This window comes from Fibroporia radiculosa, assembly GCF_000313525.1.
Source record: "Fibroporia radiculosa TFFH 294 genomic supercontigs, scaffold504, whole genome shotgun sequence".
Lineage (NCBI taxonomy): Eukaryota > Fungi > Basidiomycota > Agaricomycetes > Polyporales > Fibroporiaceae > Fibroporia > Fibroporia radiculosa.
In genome coordinates this window covers 51,577-70,248 of record NW_012133214.1, presented here as the reverse complement: position 1 = coordinate 70,248, position 18,672 = coordinate 51,577, and the positions used below count along the sequence as shown (strand labels likewise).

The 18,672-nt window shown below is 55.3% G+C and overlaps 7 protein-coding genes across 7 annotated transcripts; 2 read left to right on the top strand and 5 right to left on the bottom strand.

The window, feature by feature from the left end:
- Positions 1 to 550: 550 nt before the first annotated feature.
- Positions 551 to 2,214, bottom strand: FIBRA_01147 (uncharacterized protein; the record flags this gene model as incomplete). Its single annotated transcript, XM_012323026.1, has 2 exons — positions 551 to 2,025; positions 2,094 to 2,214. 2 exons carry the CDS (start codon positions 2,212 to 2,214, stop codon positions 551 to 553), a joined length of 1,596 nt encoding a protein of 531 aa, XP_012178416.1.
- Positions 2,215 to 2,643: 429 nt separating this feature from the next.
- On the top strand, positions 2,644 to 4,985 carry FIBRA_01146 (uncharacterized protein; the record flags this gene model as incomplete). The annotated part of the gene is made up of 5 exons (XM_012323025.1): positions 2,644 to 2,959; positions 3,013 to 3,593; positions 3,651 to 4,555; positions 4,690 to 4,792; positions 4,866 to 4,985. 5 exons carry the CDS (start codon positions 2,644 to 2,646, stop codon positions 4,983 to 4,985), a joined length of 2,025 nt encoding a protein of 674 aa, XP_012178415.1.
- A 678-nt stretch (positions 4,986 to 5,663) lies between these two features.
- FIBRA_01145 (uncharacterized protein) lies at positions 5,664 to 8,579 on the bottom strand (the record flags this gene model as incomplete). The annotated part of the gene is made up of 7 exons (XM_012323024.1): positions 5,664 to 6,061; positions 6,120 to 6,223; positions 6,280 to 6,371; positions 6,434 to 7,894; positions 7,959 to 8,105; positions 8,167 to 8,241; positions 8,292 to 8,579. 7 exons carry the CDS (start codon positions 8,577 to 8,579, stop codon positions 5,664 to 5,666), a joined length of 2,565 nt encoding a protein of 854 aa, XP_012178414.1.
- Positions 8,580 to 9,128: 549 nt separating this feature from the next.
- On the top strand, positions 9,129 to 9,957 carry FIBRA_01144 (uncharacterized protein; the record flags this gene model as incomplete). Its single annotated transcript, XM_012323023.1, has 4 exons — positions 9,129 to 9,340; positions 9,404 to 9,485; positions 9,532 to 9,723; positions 9,778 to 9,957. The coding sequence occupies 4 exons, from the start codon at positions 9,129 to 9,131 to the stop codon at positions 9,955 to 9,957; spliced, it is 666 nt and encodes a 221-aa protein (XP_012178413.1).
- Positions 9,958 to 10,634: 677 nt separating this feature from the next.
- On the bottom strand, positions 10,635 to 12,209 carry FIBRA_01143 (uncharacterized protein; the record flags this gene model as incomplete). The annotated part of the gene is made up of 5 exons (XM_012323022.1): positions 10,635 to 10,923; positions 10,972 to 11,196; positions 11,246 to 11,618; positions 11,672 to 12,027; positions 12,091 to 12,209. 5 exons carry the CDS (start codon positions 12,207 to 12,209, stop codon positions 10,635 to 10,637), a joined length of 1,362 nt encoding a protein of 453 aa, XP_012178412.1.
- Positions 12,210 to 13,583: 1,374 nt separating this feature from the next.
- FIBRA_01142 (uncharacterized protein) lies at positions 13,584 to 14,989 on the bottom strand (the record flags this gene model as incomplete). The annotated part of the gene is made up of 2 exons (XM_012323021.1): positions 13,584 to 14,221; positions 14,272 to 14,989. 2 exons carry the CDS (start codon positions 14,987 to 14,989, stop codon positions 13,584 to 13,586), a joined length of 1,356 nt encoding a protein of 451 aa, XP_012178411.1.
- Positions 14,990 to 16,075: 1,086 nt separating this feature from the next.
- Positions 16,076 to 16,975, bottom strand: FIBRA_01141 (uncharacterized protein; the record flags this gene model as incomplete). The annotated part of the gene is made up of 4 exons (XM_012323020.1): positions 16,076 to 16,562; positions 16,614 to 16,801; positions 16,857 to 16,890; positions 16,950 to 16,975. 4 exons carry the CDS (start codon positions 16,973 to 16,975, stop codon positions 16,076 to 16,078), a joined length of 735 nt encoding a protein of 244 aa, XP_012178410.1.
- Positions 16,976 to 18,672: the final 1,697 nt, after the last annotated feature.

The window sequence follows — 18,672 nt, the reverse complement described above, 5'->3', positions numbered from 1 at the left end:
CCCGCCGCGCTGCAGTGGTCGCCCGCAGCAGCCGCGCGCGCCATCGAGTTTGTGAGCACCCTTGTCGAGCGGGACCCGAAGCTCGGGGCGCTGCTCTCCACTGAGGACCGCAGCGGCAATGGCGTGTACCGGCCGGAGCTCGATGATCCACAGCTTAGCAATCCGTTCGGAACGACGTTCTGGGAGCTGCACCTGCTTGCACACAGCCACTGGCACTCCGAGGTGCGCGAGCGGGCCCGAAAGCTATTGCAAAGTTCGCGCTAGCGCGGCTTCAATTGCTCTGCCGACTTGGCTCGATGTGAAGCGAAGAAAAATTAACAGCTACATTTGTGTTGATGGAGCAACGCCATCATGCCTAGGGCTATATCTACAGCGAAGGATACAGATTCCAAAATACGCACGAGCGATACCTAAAGGATTACAGCTATACGTAGGAGGATGTGTAGTAAGGTCCGTTCAGAAAGCAAAGGGGGTGTCGAAGGGCATAAATAACGGGTTCGCGCGTACGTCAGCGAACAAAAAAAGTTGGGTGAAGATACAGTTTGATCCGTCAATAGTAGTGCGGCACATGTCGCGCCGGGTCGGAGCCGTGCATTGACGGACCACGAGTAAAATCCAAAGCGCAAGCAAGCGGGGCATCCTCGCCGGTGCCTGGCACACGCATGGACGACGGCGGCTGTGGCGCTAAAGGAGCGCTGTACACGGTGGGAAACAAATGCGGTGTGAGTGGTGAGGCGGAGGGTGATGGCTGTGGCTGTGAGGGCGGCGTCTGCCAAGAAACCTTGTGAAACCCAACCAACTCCACACTGGGCGCGCTGGCCGGGTCTGCGGTGCGGTCGAGCGTGTAGCTGGTAACGGCGAGGACCTCCTTGTCGACGACGAACTGCTGCGTGACGGTCTGCACGTCTGGGAAAGAGTACACGTGGTCAGCATGCGGACGACATTGGCCGGCGAGGACGCCAGATGCTGCATACGTACTGGGTTCGAGCCACCTGCACTGGCTGAGCGCTGATTCGGGTAGGCAGGCCATTGGCATGGGAGGCACCATGTCGATGGTATTGGCACTGCTGGAAGGCTGTTGGGCGTTGAATGGCTCAAGCACGCCTACCTCATGCATGACACACAACTTCCCCGCCCACGCCTTTGTGTGGCACTGGGCCGTCGTCCACCGCGATGCGAATGTGACCGCACCATGGACACCCTGCCATGTTTGTAGGCCAAAGTTTTCTCCGGCGGGGAGTTTCACACGGTAGTGCAGCATAATGCGATATGGCTGCGCAGGCTGATTGTACGCGGGGGACACCATCGGCGCCGCCGTCAGCTGGTCGACGTCAACTGTGGAAAGCGGCGTGTCCGCCCAGAGGTCTATGTGGGAAAGCCGATTTGGCGCATGCAAGAACGGAAAATCGGGTGATTCGGGATGCGATGCCTGTGGAAGATTGAACAAGGTAGGCTCCAAGGCAAGCGGTTCCAATTTCACGGCCGACCGCCCACGACCGCGAACGGTCGCGGATGACATTGTAGTACACGTCATATCAGGCAATATAGGGAGGGAAGGCATGGGCATAGAGGCAGGAGGGCTGAACATGGCTGAGGGAGGACGGCTGTTGAGCTGAGGATCGAAGGTAGAGAAGTCAGGCGCAGACGACGAGGCCGAGGAAGACCATGAATTACGCCAGTCCGGATTGTCGAGATTGGCAGAGAACGGTTCTGGGGAATCTGTGCCTGCGGAGCTTTTGGGAGAGGCGAGCAGGCCGTTCTCCTGGAAGAGCTCCTCACCGCCGGCGACGAGGTGGAATTCTGGACGACGCGTGAGCCAGCTGGCGATGGGTATCAGATAAGAGGGCGGGGACGAACCTGGCTCGCCTCTCCACATATTCCTGAGGACCTGGATGTGACTGGCAACCTGTTTCTTGGAGCGTTCGATGCCATGCTTTTTGAGGTGCTCGACGAGAAACTGGTTCCTCCATCGGGAGCGGCCTCTAGAGTAGGTAGCCCAGGGAGACTCCCAGTATTTGTGAAGGCCTTGAATGATTGAAGCGAGTGATGATCAGCTTCTAGGTTGGAGAGGTGTACGTAAAAGTCTCACTGACCGTCAACAAAGATCTTTTCGACGTCTGCCGACCAGACTTCGCTTCCGTCCTTGAGGAGCTTATGGTGCTTCCTCTGGGGCGTTAGAGATTTACGGGAAGGACGAGCGGGGAGGGGGTCCATGGAGGCGTTGGATGCAAGCTGCGGGTCAGAGGAGGAGGAGGAGGAGGAGGAAGTGTATTGATTCAGACTGTAGGGTACCATTAGAAGAGCGAGACAATAGGCCCATGTGAAAAGGGAGGGGCGATATTAGGCAGGTCGAAAGGGCTCTGGGCGGAGACGGGAGATATATATACGGAGGGGCCTTGAGTAGGCCCAAAGGAGGCATGACAGGCTGATAGGACGACCTGGCGAATCTGCAGATGCACGATCCGGCGCTGGACAGAGCCTGCCGAGAAGAGCCCTGATCCGGCTATGGCAGGCGCGACCCAGCCTCCTGGAGTGCACAACCACACGCCGGCGACCGTCCGGGCCTGCCTTTGAGCCTTCCCCATCCGGGCTGTCCCCATTGTCCCCGGCGCCGGTGGCCGATCGTCCTCGCAGCGGAACCAAATGCCACGCGCCCAGTCTGATCGCATCCCCACCCAGTCCGGCATCCCCGGCCCTCCCTCCCGGCTCCCGGGCGGAGTTTCGACTTTTCGCCGCTCCGCCCAATCCGCGCCACCGCCACCGGCCGAGTCTCCGCGTGTCTGGCGCTCACTGGCAGCGACGAGTCGCCCCGCCGCCGCGATGAGCTCGTCCGACTCGCTCACCCTCCGATGGCTGCGCCAGAACATCCAGCCTTATCCCTCTCCCGACATCGTCTTTGCACACGTCGACGCCGTCCTCGCCCGCGTCCCCACCGTCCGCCCCAAGACAGACGTCTACAGTGCGCTCCTCATCGCGCCCATCGCTGTCCACCTGACCCCTCTCCCCCTCTAGCGTATGATGACGGCCGCACACAGCTCCTGCTCTGCCTCCACGGCCTGCTCCCCATCGCCTTTCGCGGTGCCGCGTACAACATCCCCATCGCCATCTGGCTCACCAGAGACTACCCCCGCCTCGCCCCTATTGTCTACGTCGTTCCCACCAGCGACATGCTCGTCCGCCCTGGGCCGGACATGGACCCCAGCGGCAGGTGCCAGATCGAGTACCTGCGCCATTGGGACAAAAAGAGCGAGGTTCGTCTCCTCCGTCCTCCGCCTCCGCCTCCGCCTCCATCTCACTCACACCTCCCCCGTTCCGTGCCCCAGGGCTGCAGTCTAGCCGCCTTGGTCGAGGCAATGCAGCTCGCCTTCTCGCGCACCCCGCCCGTTTATGCGAAGCCCCCCGCTGCCAGCCCCGACTATGCCGCCCGACCTCCCCCGGCCACCTACGCGCCCTCCCCTGCGATCGCCGCCGTTCACAGTCCGGAGCGGCCGCCCCTCCCGGCCAAACCAGCCACTCCGTCCGCCGCCCTGCCGGCAGCGTATGCTCGCGTGCCCACGTCTAGCCGGAGCGGCTCGCCCAATGTGCCCGACGCCGTGCGTCCTTTCTGCTTCCACTCCTCGGCGTCTACTTATTGTCTCTCGGCTTTCTAGGCGCCTCTTGGCATGCGCCCGCCTCCTCCACTCCCTCCTCACCCGCCGATGCTATCGGGTATATCGCCGATTTCCTCTCCACCCGTGCCCCCGACATACACTCCGCGCCCACCCGGTGGTCTGATCGACCCTCCCCGAGCCCTTGCTCCAGCATCCGCTCGGTCTCTCAGCGCCCCGGTCACTGCGGGCCAGCCGTCGTCGTCCCAGCCGTCCCACACGTCCTCCCAATCAGTGTCACCGCCCACTACTTCACCGCCTCCTCTTCCACCCCATCCGTGCTCAGTATCACCGCCTTCGTTGCAGGCAACACAATCGTATTCGCTACCCATCCTGCCCGGAACCCCCCATCTTCACAACGGACAGCTTCCCTCCCGACCCCCTCCCTTCGTTTCCCCTCAACCCGTCCGTGATTTTGAACCGCAGCATGTCCAGGCACCGCTCTCATCAGGGCGTCCTCCGGCATTCACTCACGCTTCCCCCGTACCGTCGTCTGTGCCTCACATTCCACCCCCCGATCTACTCGATGCGGACGAACCTCCACCGCCGCCGGCGTCCACATTCCCGCCGTCATCCGCTCCGGCGCCACCACGGCCACCGAACCCCGAGCTCCTGCAGTTGCACACGCAGGTGCACGCAAAACTGCACTCGGAGCTCGCATCGCTGCAGCAAGCAATGGCGGTCGACGCGGAGCGGCTGCGCGCGCACCAGACAGACCTGCTGTCGGGCGAGCCCGCGATTCGGGACGAGATGGCGCGTCTGGAGGCGGTGCGTGACGTATGCCGCACTGTTGCGGACCGCATGCGCGCCGTCGTAGACGCGGGGGCGCAGAACGTCTCGGAGTTACGCCGAAAGGGCGACCCGGAGGTGGACGAGCTCGTGTGCTCGACGACGATCGTGCATAATCAGTGCGTGTCGCGTGCTTCATTCCGTTCATTTCGGCTGCAATTGTGCCCGCTCATCTTCGCGCCTTTGTGCCCCGTTTATGGCTGTCGATGCTGACATTGTGCACGCGCTGCGCGTTTTTGTTCCTTTGCGGCAGGCTGATTAATCTGGTGGCGGAGGACAACGCCGTCGAAGATACCATATATCACCTGCATCGTGCTCTCAATACCGGAAGAATGGACCTCGAGCGGTTCATCCGGGTGAGTCACCGCTGCTCTTGGCCCATCTTGTGAATCATGCTATTCGGACGTCGTACGCTAATTTCATGTGCAGACGACGCGTGTGCTAGCGGAGGAGCAGTTTATGAAGCGGGCCCTAGTAGAGAAGATCCGGGCGAGGCTGCCGCAGGGGTACCCAGAGATGGGCTGGGCTGGGGCTTCAGAATGGCAATGAGCACGAGACGGTTTTGTTCACCGCTTGGGGCGGTCAATAGCGGGCGGAGACGCAAGCCCGGCATGAACAGAATGACGCATAGAGTACTGGGTTCGAACGGGGTGGGCGAGCGAGTGGCTGAGCGCGTGAGGGCGACGAAACGAGCGAGGCATTGTTTGTGTGGCGCGCCGCAGACGCCAGGGGGAGCGCGGGCGCGTGGGAGGCAGCGCAACCCTCGCGGGTAGGAGCACGCCCCCGATCCGCCTGCTTCGACTTCTTGGGCTGGCACCGCCTGCGCCCATTCCTCGCCTGCACCCTGCTTTCTGCCTTTGCTCGCCCCGCCCGCTCACCCGGCTCGCCCTGCCCAGGCTCTGCTCTGACCACCCTCGGAACAACTCAGCTCTTTGCGCCGTCGCTAGTTTGTCCCCTACGGCGTCCGTCCGCCGGCCAGTAGTCCAGATGTCCCTCAGCTGAGCGTTTGAACCAATTCGAGTCATATGTCACCATCGTAGAAGGTACCGAACACCGAACCGCGTCATAGCAATACTAGTTCCAGCATGGGTCCGCGACCGAGACAGCAATGAAAGACGCGCGTACGCTAATCAGACAGAATAAGATAATACACAATTCACGCTCGATCGTAACTCAAGACGAATGCAAAACGTAAGAGAGAGGCCATAATGAACGCCTCAGGGTCGCTCAGGCAGCGATCCGCAGATTCTCGTCCTTCGCCCCAGACGCAGGCCCGATCGCGCCCGCGCTTCCCACCCACCTCCACACCCTTAGTTCGTCCCCCCCTTTCACCTCTTCGAGATTGGTGCGCACGTTAGCGTTGCTCTCGACCACCCGCTCCACGCGCGTCCACAATCGTTGCCGCACGCGCACCGAATGCTCGTCCTGCAAAATCAGGTCACGCAGCTGCAGAGACGAGAGGTACGGATGTGGCGCCGTGACAGGATCCGTGTGGTGTGCGAGCTCTTGGTTCCGGAGCAGGTCCAGCGCCACTTGAACTAGGGCTGCGACCCGTTCGTTCTCAGCCGTGTTCTGGGCCCTCCGGCGCCTCAGCCCCAATATGCTCAGTATCAACACCGCGCTACCTGTTCAACAATTAGCAAAAAAAATAGACCCGGGGGACGAAACGGGGTCTAGACTTACCAACGACAGAACTCCGCCACTCCTCCCATGCGTCTCGAGCTTTCACTTTGAGGGCGCAGTCCCAGCTCATGGAAGGTGTCCGATGAGCCAAGAAGCGCTTTCCACTAGAACAGCCGCTGTGTTATTGGCACCGACAACATCCGAAGCACACCTGACGTACTCTGCATCTTCGCCCATGAAAACACCACCCCAGTTCAGCAATTGCTGGATGGCTTCATTGAACGTGTCATCCAGCGTTGGCAATAGGTTTGGCTGTGAAAATTCTCAACGATAAGTGATCTAAGCGGTTCATACGCGGAATACTGGATACTTACCGCAGTCTTGCGTCTTAAATCCTCCTTCAGCCGTTCCAGCTCAAGGCCCCATTTCTTAGCTTCAGAAATATCGTCGCCCTCCGGCTCACCCACGCCCACGCCCTCACAAAGTCGACGGCCACGCTCAGAGGCAAGCAGCGCCTCTACAGCTTTGCCTAGGACACCAATGTGACGTCTGCGCCTAGGGTCTTCCACACAACGCGGAGGAAAAGCGACAGGTCCAATGCCCGGGACGCCGTCAAGAACCATCGAAACTGCCGAGTACACAAGTTCTGGGAGATCTGCACTCGGAGAGAGAATGCTCCCGGGACGCGTGAAAGTAGTCAGATATCTCGAGGATGGGGAGGATAGGGGCGCTGTGCCAGGTACGGGCATGAAAGAAAGCAGAGGGTGTGACTTGAGCACATACCCGCTGTCACATGTTACGATATCTGGCACGCATGTTGCATGACGAGGGCACGGTGTACAAGCATCGGCTTGCGGTAGTGGGAGAAGCGGGAGAGGGGGACACAACTCCGCGTCACTCATATATACTGCACCATCTTGGGTACCCGACGACGACTGGGGCGTTGGTGTCGGCTCCGCAAAGGACACTGGCAGAGTGGAATCTGGAGGATACAGTGATGTTCGATTATGCTCGTTGCAACTTTCGATTGCCGCCCTGCGCGCCCTAAGAGCATCAAGGATGACATTGCTCGACTTCCCAGCCTCGCAGAAACCGATTTGCGCAGACTCACGCTTGTGTCCATAGAAAAGGCCTGAACCTCCTAGCGCCAGTAGTACGAGCATGACACGCAATAGCAATGACGCTGGACCCGGACCGGATGGGCGTTCTCGTGAGACGATGCGCCCACCTTCTGATATCCGTTGCGATACAGCAGCAACTTCTTCTTGTAACTCGCCATCCTCGCCATCATCGTCCTCAGCAACCACAGCTTCTTCCTGAATAACGTCTGGAACCTCTAGCGGCTCCAAGGTTGGCCCCGTTATCGATTGGCGGAGAGCTTCCAGTTCCTTCATCTCCATGTCCGAGACCTCCTCCTCCTCCTTCACATCGTCGGGAATAACAATAATCTTCCTCTCGTCCGACAGCTCTGGACCAGGAGTACGGGTGGCTCTCGAGGTCGTTGCCCGGGTTTCTCGCGCGATTCCAGGCGGTAGACGAGGTTCAAATCTACTCGAGGGAGGTTTTATGCTCCGTGCGCGTTCCTTAAGTATCTCCGGCTGCTTTCCCTTCTCCGGAGACGCCTGCTCGTACTGCGGTGGAGCGGACATAGATTTACGAGATTTCACGGGCAATCGGGAGGCGACGCTGGTGCGACGTTGGCGAGTACGGACTGGAGACGGGCGGAGAGGAGAGGACGATTCAGCACCGGACTGGAAAACATTGTTATCTTCCCAACCAGAGTCTTCCGCAAATGCTTGTGAGATACGACGAGCTTGCGTAGCCGCATCTGTTGTCTGTGGAATGCAACGATCATGGTTAGCCGAATGGGACAATAGAATGATCAGGAGTGCGACGTACACTCTTCTTGCTCCGGCTGACTTTACGGATAACAATATCCTCTTCCGGCTCACTCTCTTCAATCACGACAGGTTCAGCAGGTTTCGCGGTCTTCCTCCTAGAGGGACCGCCTAGGGATGGTTGCGCAGAAGACCTACGACGTTTAGACTGAATCGTATTGATTCGACGATGAGACATGACAAGAAATAACACATAACGCATAACATACTGCAGCAGGCTCAAGATCTGGCTCTTGCGCTTGAACAGGTGCTTGTGACGATCTTCTAGATGATCTTCGTACTGGCTGCACATGGAGTTATACAGATGAGCATAGGAGGGGAAGCATCTGCATACCTTCTTGCTCTCACTGATGGGTTTTCCAGTAATACCGTCCTTTATTCCGTCGTCACTGGCCTGGCTATTTTCTCGTTTCAGCCTTTCCTTCTTAAATTTGCCTACTTTTGGCTTTATTTCCTCGTTAAATAGTTGGACAAGCTTAGCCTTCGTGTGTTGAGAGGGGTAGTTGACATTGTGGTATCCAAACACGCCTAGGAGCTGAGGGACCGTGAGAGACGATGGATCGAAGTCAGGATTGAGGTATTCGCCTATGGAAATGATCTGGGCGGCAGTCATACGCGACATGGTGAATAACACGCGTGGACGCCGTACGAGACGGTGAGCGCGAGGTGATCGTTCGTGTTCAGGACGCGTCGCGGATATCTTCCCACGGAGACTCGGTAAACAATGATTACCTAAGCGCTACAGCGACGGGTTGCCGCACGTGTTCCAGGAATTATCTTATCTGATAAACAATATCGCGGATCAGAAAACGGCCTCTTCGCGGAATCCTTCCTGAATCCCTCTTCCCTGCCCAAGACTCTGCTCCCCATGCTGTCGCGTCCGGCTATCGCACAACTTCACTGCGATCTGTCTTCTGGCTTACTGCGATCTGTCTTCCAGCTGCTGCGCAGCCTTATCGCCTGATATTGCAGCGGCAGCCTGGTGTAGAAGACGACGAGTCAAGCCGGCATACGCAAGAGAGCTGGCGCATGATTTTGCTCTTCCGACAGCATATCGTCGATCGGCACCCCTAGGTGCCTATAAAAACTCCTGTGGTAAGCACCCCTGTTTTATAAATTCCCTTCAACTCTGATAAAGTTCTCAAATTTCCCCACTTTCTCGACCACCACTATGGACTCTGCTGAAGACCAGTGGATCCGCTCCGATGTGTATCACAACTCCTTCCTCGTCCCTGACGATGATGCTCTCGCATACGCTCAGAAGGCCAGTGCGGACAACAATCTGCCCGCTATTGCGGTCAGCGTCGCACAGGGAAAATATCTGAACTTGCTCGCTCGGTCTATCGGAGCGAAGAATGTCCTTGAGGTTGGGACTCTTGGAGGGTCAGTGTCTCTTCTGTTGTCATTCTCTCAGTTCCACGCTCCCCAGACTAATCGTCCTTCTAGATACTCCACCATCTGGCTCGCCCGCGCTCTCCCCGAGGACGGAAAGCTTATTTCCCTCGAGCTTTCCCCCAAACACGCTGAAGTGAGTGATCTACTGCCATCCACAAGATCAGTGACTAACTACTTAGGTCGCGCGTGGCAATATTGCGTATGCTGGATTAAATAACAAAGTAGAAATAATAGTCGGACCAGCTGCGGAGTCCATCAAAAAACTCCAGCCCGAGCCACCGTTCGACTTTATTTTCATCGACGCAGACAAGTCCGGAAATTTGACGTACTTCCTCGAGGCTAAGCGCCTTGTCAAGAAAGGCGGTGTCATCGTGCGTATACTTCTGTTATGACTTTTAAATATGCAATATTGACAATGGCCACAGATTGTAGACAACGTCGTCCGTCAAGGCCGCGTTGCTGATTTGTCCTTCTCTGGTCCCTATGTCGACGGCGTTCGCAGGTTCCTTGAGCATTTGAAGACGGACAAGGATGTGGATGCAACCACCATTGCGACCGTTGGAGAGAAAGGCTGGGACGGATTTACTTACATCATTCGTCTCTGAAGATTGTTAGTTGCAGCAAGAGTTGGTAGGAGACGATGGTACGGAGCTGGCCGACAAGCTGTACGGAATTGCGAACGGGGTGCACGGTGAATGTAGGCATATGTGTACTTGATGCGGGTGTTTGTAGACAAATGGCGTTAACATCAAACAGTTGTTGGATTATGTCGAGGCCTGATAGATACCTTCACTTCAATTTGCCCCATCGTCCCGCGCCGTAGAAGAAATAGGATACGATGTCACTTCTTGAGGCTGGAAGCAACTCATCACGATATGTCATGCACATGTATCAAGCAGTTCGTGCTTAGTCTCAACTCATCCGTAACTTGCAGTCATACTAAAATGGCACGTCAGTCAGCAGCCCACATACAACTATTTTCAAAAATGGCGTCAGCCTGATTCTATTTGACCAGCGACTGCCTTAAAAGCAATGTGAGAAGCGAAACCTTTTCCTCGCATGCGAGACTAGTACAGTAGGGAACGGAAAGGGGGTCACAATGTCCGATCGCAAAGAGGATATACGACGAATACAATGTCCATGCACAGTAATCAAGACGCAGTATCAGAGCTAGACGGTGTTCGATAAAATTAGCCTGGCGCCGTCCCTGGAGAACGGGGACTAGGGGTATCGCCTAAGTAAGCAAAAGAGTAAGATGCTTTAAATACTAGGAGATCATCCCTTAGAGGGCTAGGAAGGTTGCAGCGATCGCGGCAACGCCGAGGAGCGCGCCAGACGCCGCAGTCGAACGGGCACCGCTGGTCGGCATCTTTGTCGTCATTGCGCTGGTCGATGACATGCTCATGGATGTCGAGGACGCCCCCATGGACATGGTTGTGCTCGTGGTGTTGCTGCTGAGCACCTGACTGATATCCTCAGGCAGCGTCCAGGAACCGTTGGTCGCGCTCATGTCGATGGATCCGTCGGGCTTCATGACAGAGGGGTTAGCAGCCAAGAAAGCACGCGTGTACCTGTCGCAATGTCAGCGACACTCGACCACAGGAGAACAGGGCACGCACATAATGTTCTCAGCAACGAGGGACTGCGACCACGTGGGCATAGAGCTCATATCCATGGTGTTACCCCACGACGCAGCCATGCTGTTACTGCTGATGTTGCTGGCAGCGTACATGGCAGACAACGTGGAGCTGTTGGCCATCATCGCGGGCATCATGCTTGCAACTGAAGTGTTCGCGTTGTTCCCGACACTGGGAGGGTTGATGATACCGAACATACCCTTCTCGCTGCACACATAACGTCAGATCAGTCATCGGCACACCAGAAGTGACTCACCAGTGAGTGGGGGTGGAGCAGAAGAAGAAGACGGGATCAGTGTTGTTGACAGTCTCCATGAACGTGAAACCTTTGTCGTGTTCGCCGGTCGCGAACGGTGCTTCTGAGGTCTCGTTGCAGATCTCAAGCTCAGAGCCCTTGGTGACGGTGTGGTTGTTCGCATTCCACATATACATGATCCTGTCTCCGACGGACGCATTGACAGTGAAGGGGACGAAGCGTAGGACGCCCTGCGTGGGCGCAACAATGACAGTGTGCGTGGTGCCCGAGCCAGAGCTGGAGCCATACGACAAAGAGTCAGAACCCGAGCTAGAGGACCAAGTGGATGCAGCGGTCATCGTCGGTGCCGGTGCACCAAATGAGGCAACGCATTCTACAACCCTTCTGTCAATTGAATTCCATGCAAGGGAACTTGATACAACTCACGTTGCACGCAGTTTTCATAGCCGGAACCACCCCAGTTGGAGCTGCCGGATCCGTACGACATTGTCGCCATGGTCGGCGCTGCGGTGTAAGTGGCAGAAGACATCCACGTCGCAGTTGCTGAAGAATACCACGTATCGGTAGCGGTAGCTGCTGCGGTCTCTGTAGCGTACGTGGTGTCCCACGAGTCGGAGGATGATCCCCAAGTTGAATCGGCAGTGGCCATAGGAGCACTCGCAGAAGACCATGAGTCTGCCGACGAGGACCAAGATCCGTAGGAATCTGATCCCATCGCATAACCGGTGGCAGTGGGCGCAGCTGACATGGTGTCCCAAGAATCAGACATCATGGCTGCAGGGCTGAGAGAGTAGGCGTTAGCATACACCTATCATCAGTCAAAAAGACAATCAAATCAGACTTACGACATGACGGCAGCGCCCTCCTTGCTCGAGGGGGAAGAAGACCACTGCGGCCGCGGGAGAGCAGACGCATAACCAACGAAAAGAGCAGCAGTGCCGAAAAGAGATGTGAAGGCGACCATTGTAGATGGGCGAAGAGAGCGACAGAAAAGCTAGGATGATACCGTCGAGGTGTGCGTCGTCAAAGCGAGCGAAAGAACACTATGAAGCCTCCCGGAGGAAAAGGTGGTTGAATTCTCTATCAAAGAGGGTGATCTAGAGGATGTATGGAACATATGTTAGATGAGGACGAATGCATCAATGAGATGAGCACCCACCCCGAATGAACGAAGAGTCGAAATCAACTCGACTAAGACGAGAGAAAACAAGAACGAAGGGAACGGAGAGGAAGGGTGTCGACAAGGAAGGGACCGACCCGCTTATATGGGCATGAGGGATCATGGTCCTGTGGCGACGAGTAGAGAAGTCCTGAGCGCCATAGCGACGCGATCGGGAAGACGAAAACACAACGGAGGGAGATGACCAATGACAGAACTCTGGGCAGAGGCGAGTGGGAAAGACGATGGCATCAGCTGGTCGATATCGAATCCTCAACCAACACCAATCCGGAGCCTCCATTCACTCGCAGCCACGCGTGCACACTGCAGCGACGCCATCCGCCTGTTCGTCGCTCCATCGCAACCAGCCGCATCAGAACGAAATGTGCACTCACCGATGCTGGCGACAACCGCTTCCCCGACCACTCGCATGAGCTGCCATCCGACGCATCCCGTCGTCAGTCGCAAAACCTCAGATTTCTGTGAAAACATCCGCGACATGGCAGCAGATCGCGTCCAGCCTCATCGCTGATGGCTCAACCAACCGTTTCTAAACACATTGCAAACACTTTGACCTATAAATATCGCACGCATCTGACAAGGCACAGCTTCCTGTCTTTTGGACGGATGGCATCCAGACAGTCGTCCCAACGGATACGTGATTCAATTGTGCAGGTATCTGGGCCAAAATCCATCCTATCAACCATCGGTGCGAATGAGCAGGCTGACTCCCATTGGGCAGAATTCGACTGAATTGGTCTGATTGACCCATCAGCCACAATGCTCAGTAGCGCAGCAAGTTCGACAACGATTGTAAGTACGTACTGCATAGCTACATGAACACCTGCCATGATAGGCGATATATACACTTGATGGCTAGAATCCGGGTAGATAACGAAGACAGTAGCCCAACCCAATCAGTTCTCTTGGACAAGAGCGCATGCGAGATACTCCATCCGACCCGACCGCATCTAGAAGCCAGGACGAAACCCGACCATCGTCATAACAATGAAAAAAAAATACGACCAACTAGTCCTTGTACATACAACTACTAATGCGACACTGTGCTACAGCGTGAAAATCCTCGAGAACAAAGTATATAGTATAAGCGGCGATAGTTAAACGTTAAACACTCACGCGCGACCTGCACGCTCACAGTGCAGAATATACCCTTCTCGATTAGGACCTCTGGGGTCGCACACTCGATGGTAGTCCAATACGAGATATTGATCCATCCCTGCTGATCTTGGCATGGACCGTAGGCCTCCTACGAGGGATGTTCTCGTCAGTGCGAGTAGGAGAAACGGTCGGCGCTGTACGCGCAGTGCGAGAGGCGTCGGGCGTCGGGGGCCTGAGGAGCATGCGCATCGCAGGCATGGTATCGATGGCATCGTCATCGTCATTATCGTCGGCAAAACGTACTCGAGCGTTCCGCTTCGCAAGTCTTAGTTGTTTCAGACGGTTCATAGCATCACGAGGCGGCACAGTGGAATGTACTGATTGAGCTGACGATCCAGAGGAAGCGCGGGAATGAGCGGGCGCCCAGGCGGACACGGCAACGGCTTTAGAGTTATCACCGTTGCTTCTCGAGGTATCGCGACGATGATGCGGAACCGAAACATCGACCACTTGATGTTGCGCTGTCGGCTCCGACTTGGAGTCCACAGAACTACTAGGTGCGCCGCGTAGTCGAGAAATGACCTCCTGGTCTCGACCTTCGAAGAGCCAGTCTGGTAAATCGTTCGCATCGCGAGCTTTCTCAATGTGATATGCTTTCATTGCGCGAGTCAATCTGGATTCTTCTCCGAACGGCGTGACTGTAATGAATTTTGAGCTTAGTTTTTCACGTCCATTTTAGAAACCGTACCTTCACCAGTTTCCGGTTCCAAACTGGCACCCAGCGCCTTGCTCACGTTCACTCTTAGGTTGTCAGCAACATTCGCGACGCGATTCCACAATACAGAGCGCAGTCCGTTGGGCGACTGGTTCTCTGCTGAGTCAGGGCTCTGCGGGGGCTCAAATCTGCCCTTCTGCCCATCCGCCCCACCCATTTCCAGAAAGCTATCTTCTACGCTTGTGCGAGACGACGAGCGAGAAATAAAAGACCGCAGTGAGCTTTGCGACATAGATGACTCCGACGATGTGGATGATCGCAAGGCGGCGGTACTGTCTGACCTCTTCAGCGGAATAGGAGAGCCGCTGACAGGACTTTTAATGACAGGACTCTTTACACTAGGGGATCTAATGGTAGGGCTCGTGGTGGTGGGAGACCACCTTGTCTGCCAGGCACTGGGGGGTGAAGGGACCGGAGGAGGAGGGGAAGCGGGTCGGACATGTCGTTTGCTGTCGACTGAACGAGACCGTACAGGACTCGAGCGAAGATCAGAGATCGAGCGGGGTTGTCGCAGCTGCTGTAGAGGAGGGGTGGGCGCTGGGCGGAATGGGATGAACTCTTCTGCGGTGCTTGCGGGGCGCGGGAGATCCTCTCGACGTCCATGAACAGAACGCGAGCGTGGAGCTGGACCGGACGGTAGCCCAACGCGGGCACGGGGACGACCTGAGCGTTCCATAAGTTCTCTGTTCATTATTTCTCTGCGCGCAGATAGAGATACAGGAGAGCAGTTGTCAAGGAATGGACAAGGACGTCGGAAGTGCACAGCGCAGCTGGCGAACGGAAACGCAGACACCGCCCAGCAGGTGTTCTGGCGAGAGAAAGAGACGGCGAACGGCTCAGCCGACCTGGGGCTTGAAAACGAAGGTGAGGGAGGGAGGAGATGCGACGCGTCGCAGCGACCTCTCGCCTTTTCTCAGGATCACAGTCGCCCGGCGCTTCTACAACATGGCGTCGCGACAGACACCACCACAAGGTCCACAACACCATGTCAACAGTCGCTTGTGTGGACCAGCCCTCTCGCGCGCTGGGACAAAAAGGACGACGTGTGCTCCCAGGTCGACGCAACATTGGCGGGACCGCGAGGCAGCTCTTCTGCGATCGCACCAAATATCCTGCTCTGACCTGCGTTCGACCGTCGCGGTCCCGGAACACAGTCTCACGACGCAAGTGACAGGCCTGTGCTCTATCACCTATGGCAGTGCTTGTTGTTTGTTGGCCCATCTGGAGTCGGCATATTGACACTGGAAGTACTGAACCTTGGACCGCGGACTGATGCTAGGGACTCGTATCCGACCTTCATGGAAGGCCTTCTGCGTAACTTGTGGCAATTGTCGTTACCTCTGTTCAGACTTCATGCGTTTGTGCCAAGATATCTAGATCGCAGACATGTCCCCTGACGAGCTATCGAGCAATTGGTCAGTGAACCAAGCATCGTTTTAACGCTGTCATCTCTTGACCACAGCCTGTTGTCCTGTCATTTTTACAGGTCGGCCGTTTGAACCGTGACATGAAGGCGTTATCCCTTATGTCTTTTTCGAGAATAATCAAAACATCGAGGCTCAATCTCGGTACAACTTTTGGTTATAATCGACTGTATCAGCTATGTAATTGGCAGTAAAAAGCACCATTCAAGTGGAGTAATAGTCATAATATACATTAACAGGAAAATTACTCTATCTACCGTATGCATTGAAAACGACCGTAATTACCACCTCTCCTTAGGTATTTGGCCACCTGTGAATGCACCAAGTCAGCTTCTCGTGGTCGATAACATCTGCTAGCTTGCTTTATCACCTGGTGAGTCGCAATCCTTCGATGAGATACAAGGAATGAGTCTGAGCATCCCTCTTCGCTTCGATTGGTGCTTAGGTGATTCCGACCGAGGCCTATGTCTTGTATCTGGGTTCGTGGGTCCGACCTCTGGTTGCCATTTCTGACATTGTAATTGCACCGGCTCCTTGTTCAGCAGATTGCGGAGAATATGTTTTGCTGATTCGCTGGTGTTGTCGTGGTGAAGGAGTTGAGCACCGTGTTCAGTGGCCTTGCCATAGTAGCTTGTTCTAATCAAGTCCTGCACCCTCTGCTCTGCTCTGCTCTTTTCCACAAGTTCCCACATATTTGTTACCACAGCCACATTGTACATCGCCTCTTCGCCGCAGATCTGGTGGAAAGAATCGAAACACCGCGTCGTAGTGGTATTGATGCGATTGTCTGAGATTCGATGCATGTAAACGATTCCAACCAAGTCTTTGTTTTCCTTGTACCTGTTGTATCTGGTGAGTACGCGAAATGGCATCTTTTCAATATGTACTCACAGGGTTCTAAGGTATGTGGATATTGCTCTGGTGATTTTAGAGGTGTTATAGTCCCCATCGAGGCCGGGGGTGTCGATCAAGACGACAGGCTGGCCGTCTAACATTACTGTCGTACACTCGACAGTACGTGTGCATGGCTCGAGATTATGACCTTCCGGGAGTTTCGTTCCAGCGAGGATATTGATGAACTAAGTGTTGAATTCGTGATCAGTTTGGGTGTGACCAGTACAGCATTATACCCACTCTTGTTTTGCCGGTGCCAGAAGGACCCATCAGTCTGCGAGCAAGCGTTGTGTTAGCTTCAGTGCTACAGGACACAATGAGGGTAGGACTTACAGAATATACCTAGGTTCGACGAACATGATGTTTTGAGTGCGAGGCGATGCTGAAGAGGCGAGTGTTCTTGTTGTCTGAAGTCTAGCCGTAAAGCTGAAAGAGTATATATACCCGTCGATACCTCCGGCGCGCGGGTGGCAGATTCCATGCAGTCACAATAGTGTACTAGCTGTGGTCTGCACCCTGAGTCGGTGTGGCACAATCCCGAGAACAATACATCGCCCTTAGATCCACAAGATACGAGAATTGTGGACAGCCACAGGTTCTCGTATCGCCTTCTGATGAACCACACAACTCCGGGATCGGTCGGTATTAAGATACGCAAGGATAAGCGCTCATACCGCGGAATTGCCCTTAATATGTCCGGTATCGTCAAGTTCACTCAGTGTTCACTCGCATTTCGTTCAAATTCAGTGTATTATTGGGGCGGGTGCGTCCATATACATTGAACAGAAATTATCACCGTGCGTCCGTATGGGCAAGCATGGTTTAGTCCCGCATCTCAGCTCATATAATTCAGATAAGTCGGTTATTGTGCATGTGCGCATCCTCATTCATGCAGTGTCGGTGGCTCGGGGCACGATGCTTCACAGATAGGCTAGCCCCACAGCCTCGTGTCAGCTGGCGGCGTATCCCCGCAGCCTCGTGTTTTCAACTTACCCGCAGCATTCGCGCAATGTCGTTATGCGACATTTAGTTCCTGTTCTACTGACATTTGAACGTTTGACGCCGCTTGGATATCCTGTACTCGAGTATCAACATGCGGAGTCACGCTGAGGCCTCGTTTTTCGTCTATCGCGGTATGCGCAGCATTGTACGTGACACTGTTCCACAGAATGCAGCCCTATCCAATCGCCAAGAGCGCAAAATATATCCAATATCCGCATACGCGGATATGTGTGGCTCGTCTTGAGCCCCATGGTACTGATGTGGTACGGACGGGCTCGCCTCGGCATGCAGTGCGGATAATGCCGCAGAGACACAACGAGGATCTGGCCCACAGTAAGTTCGCAACAGATGTACGCCGGCATAGATGCCAAGCTAAAGGTTGCGTCACTAGATGCGGACTCTATCCATGCTGTCATGAGACAGCAAGTCTCAAGAAATTGCAGGTCCCACCCAACTGATACCCAGACACCTTATGTCCTAAGATGCTACTGAGAGAGAGGGTAGTTACGTCGAGGAACGGCGCTCCAGCACGTCCGATGAGACTTTGTACGCATTATTCATGAACTGGGCAGTGCCACGGTCGGGACTGTCGGATATACTCCGCGCATGGTGTCATAATAAGGCTCGTGCTTCGTTTTCGCAGTGTCAGCGTGATTGTCATCGTAGATGGAACGAATCTCAACGCAGTCTCTTGGCACGCACGAGTAGTTGGGATATTCTGGACCCTCTAGCGTTTAAGATATCGAGCATCGTGGTGTCTTGATCTTAACGTTATGACTTCCGTGGCTTCCAACAGAAAGGGCACTTTCATTGAAGGACTCGAAGCAGCTTCTGTTCCGACACATATGGATCGCAAGAATACAGCTGCAAGGCATATATGTGCGTCCTCAACTATTATATCCGCCGTAAATTTTTACAGTGCCGTGATACACGTTGGTGGCTAGCTGTTGCCATCTGCCTATTAGGAGAAAACATCCTTTTTCAGAGCGGGGTAGCTTTGGCTTCTTGTGCAACTTCAAGTCTTGGCCTTGCTTTTCGCGCAGGAGGGACCATC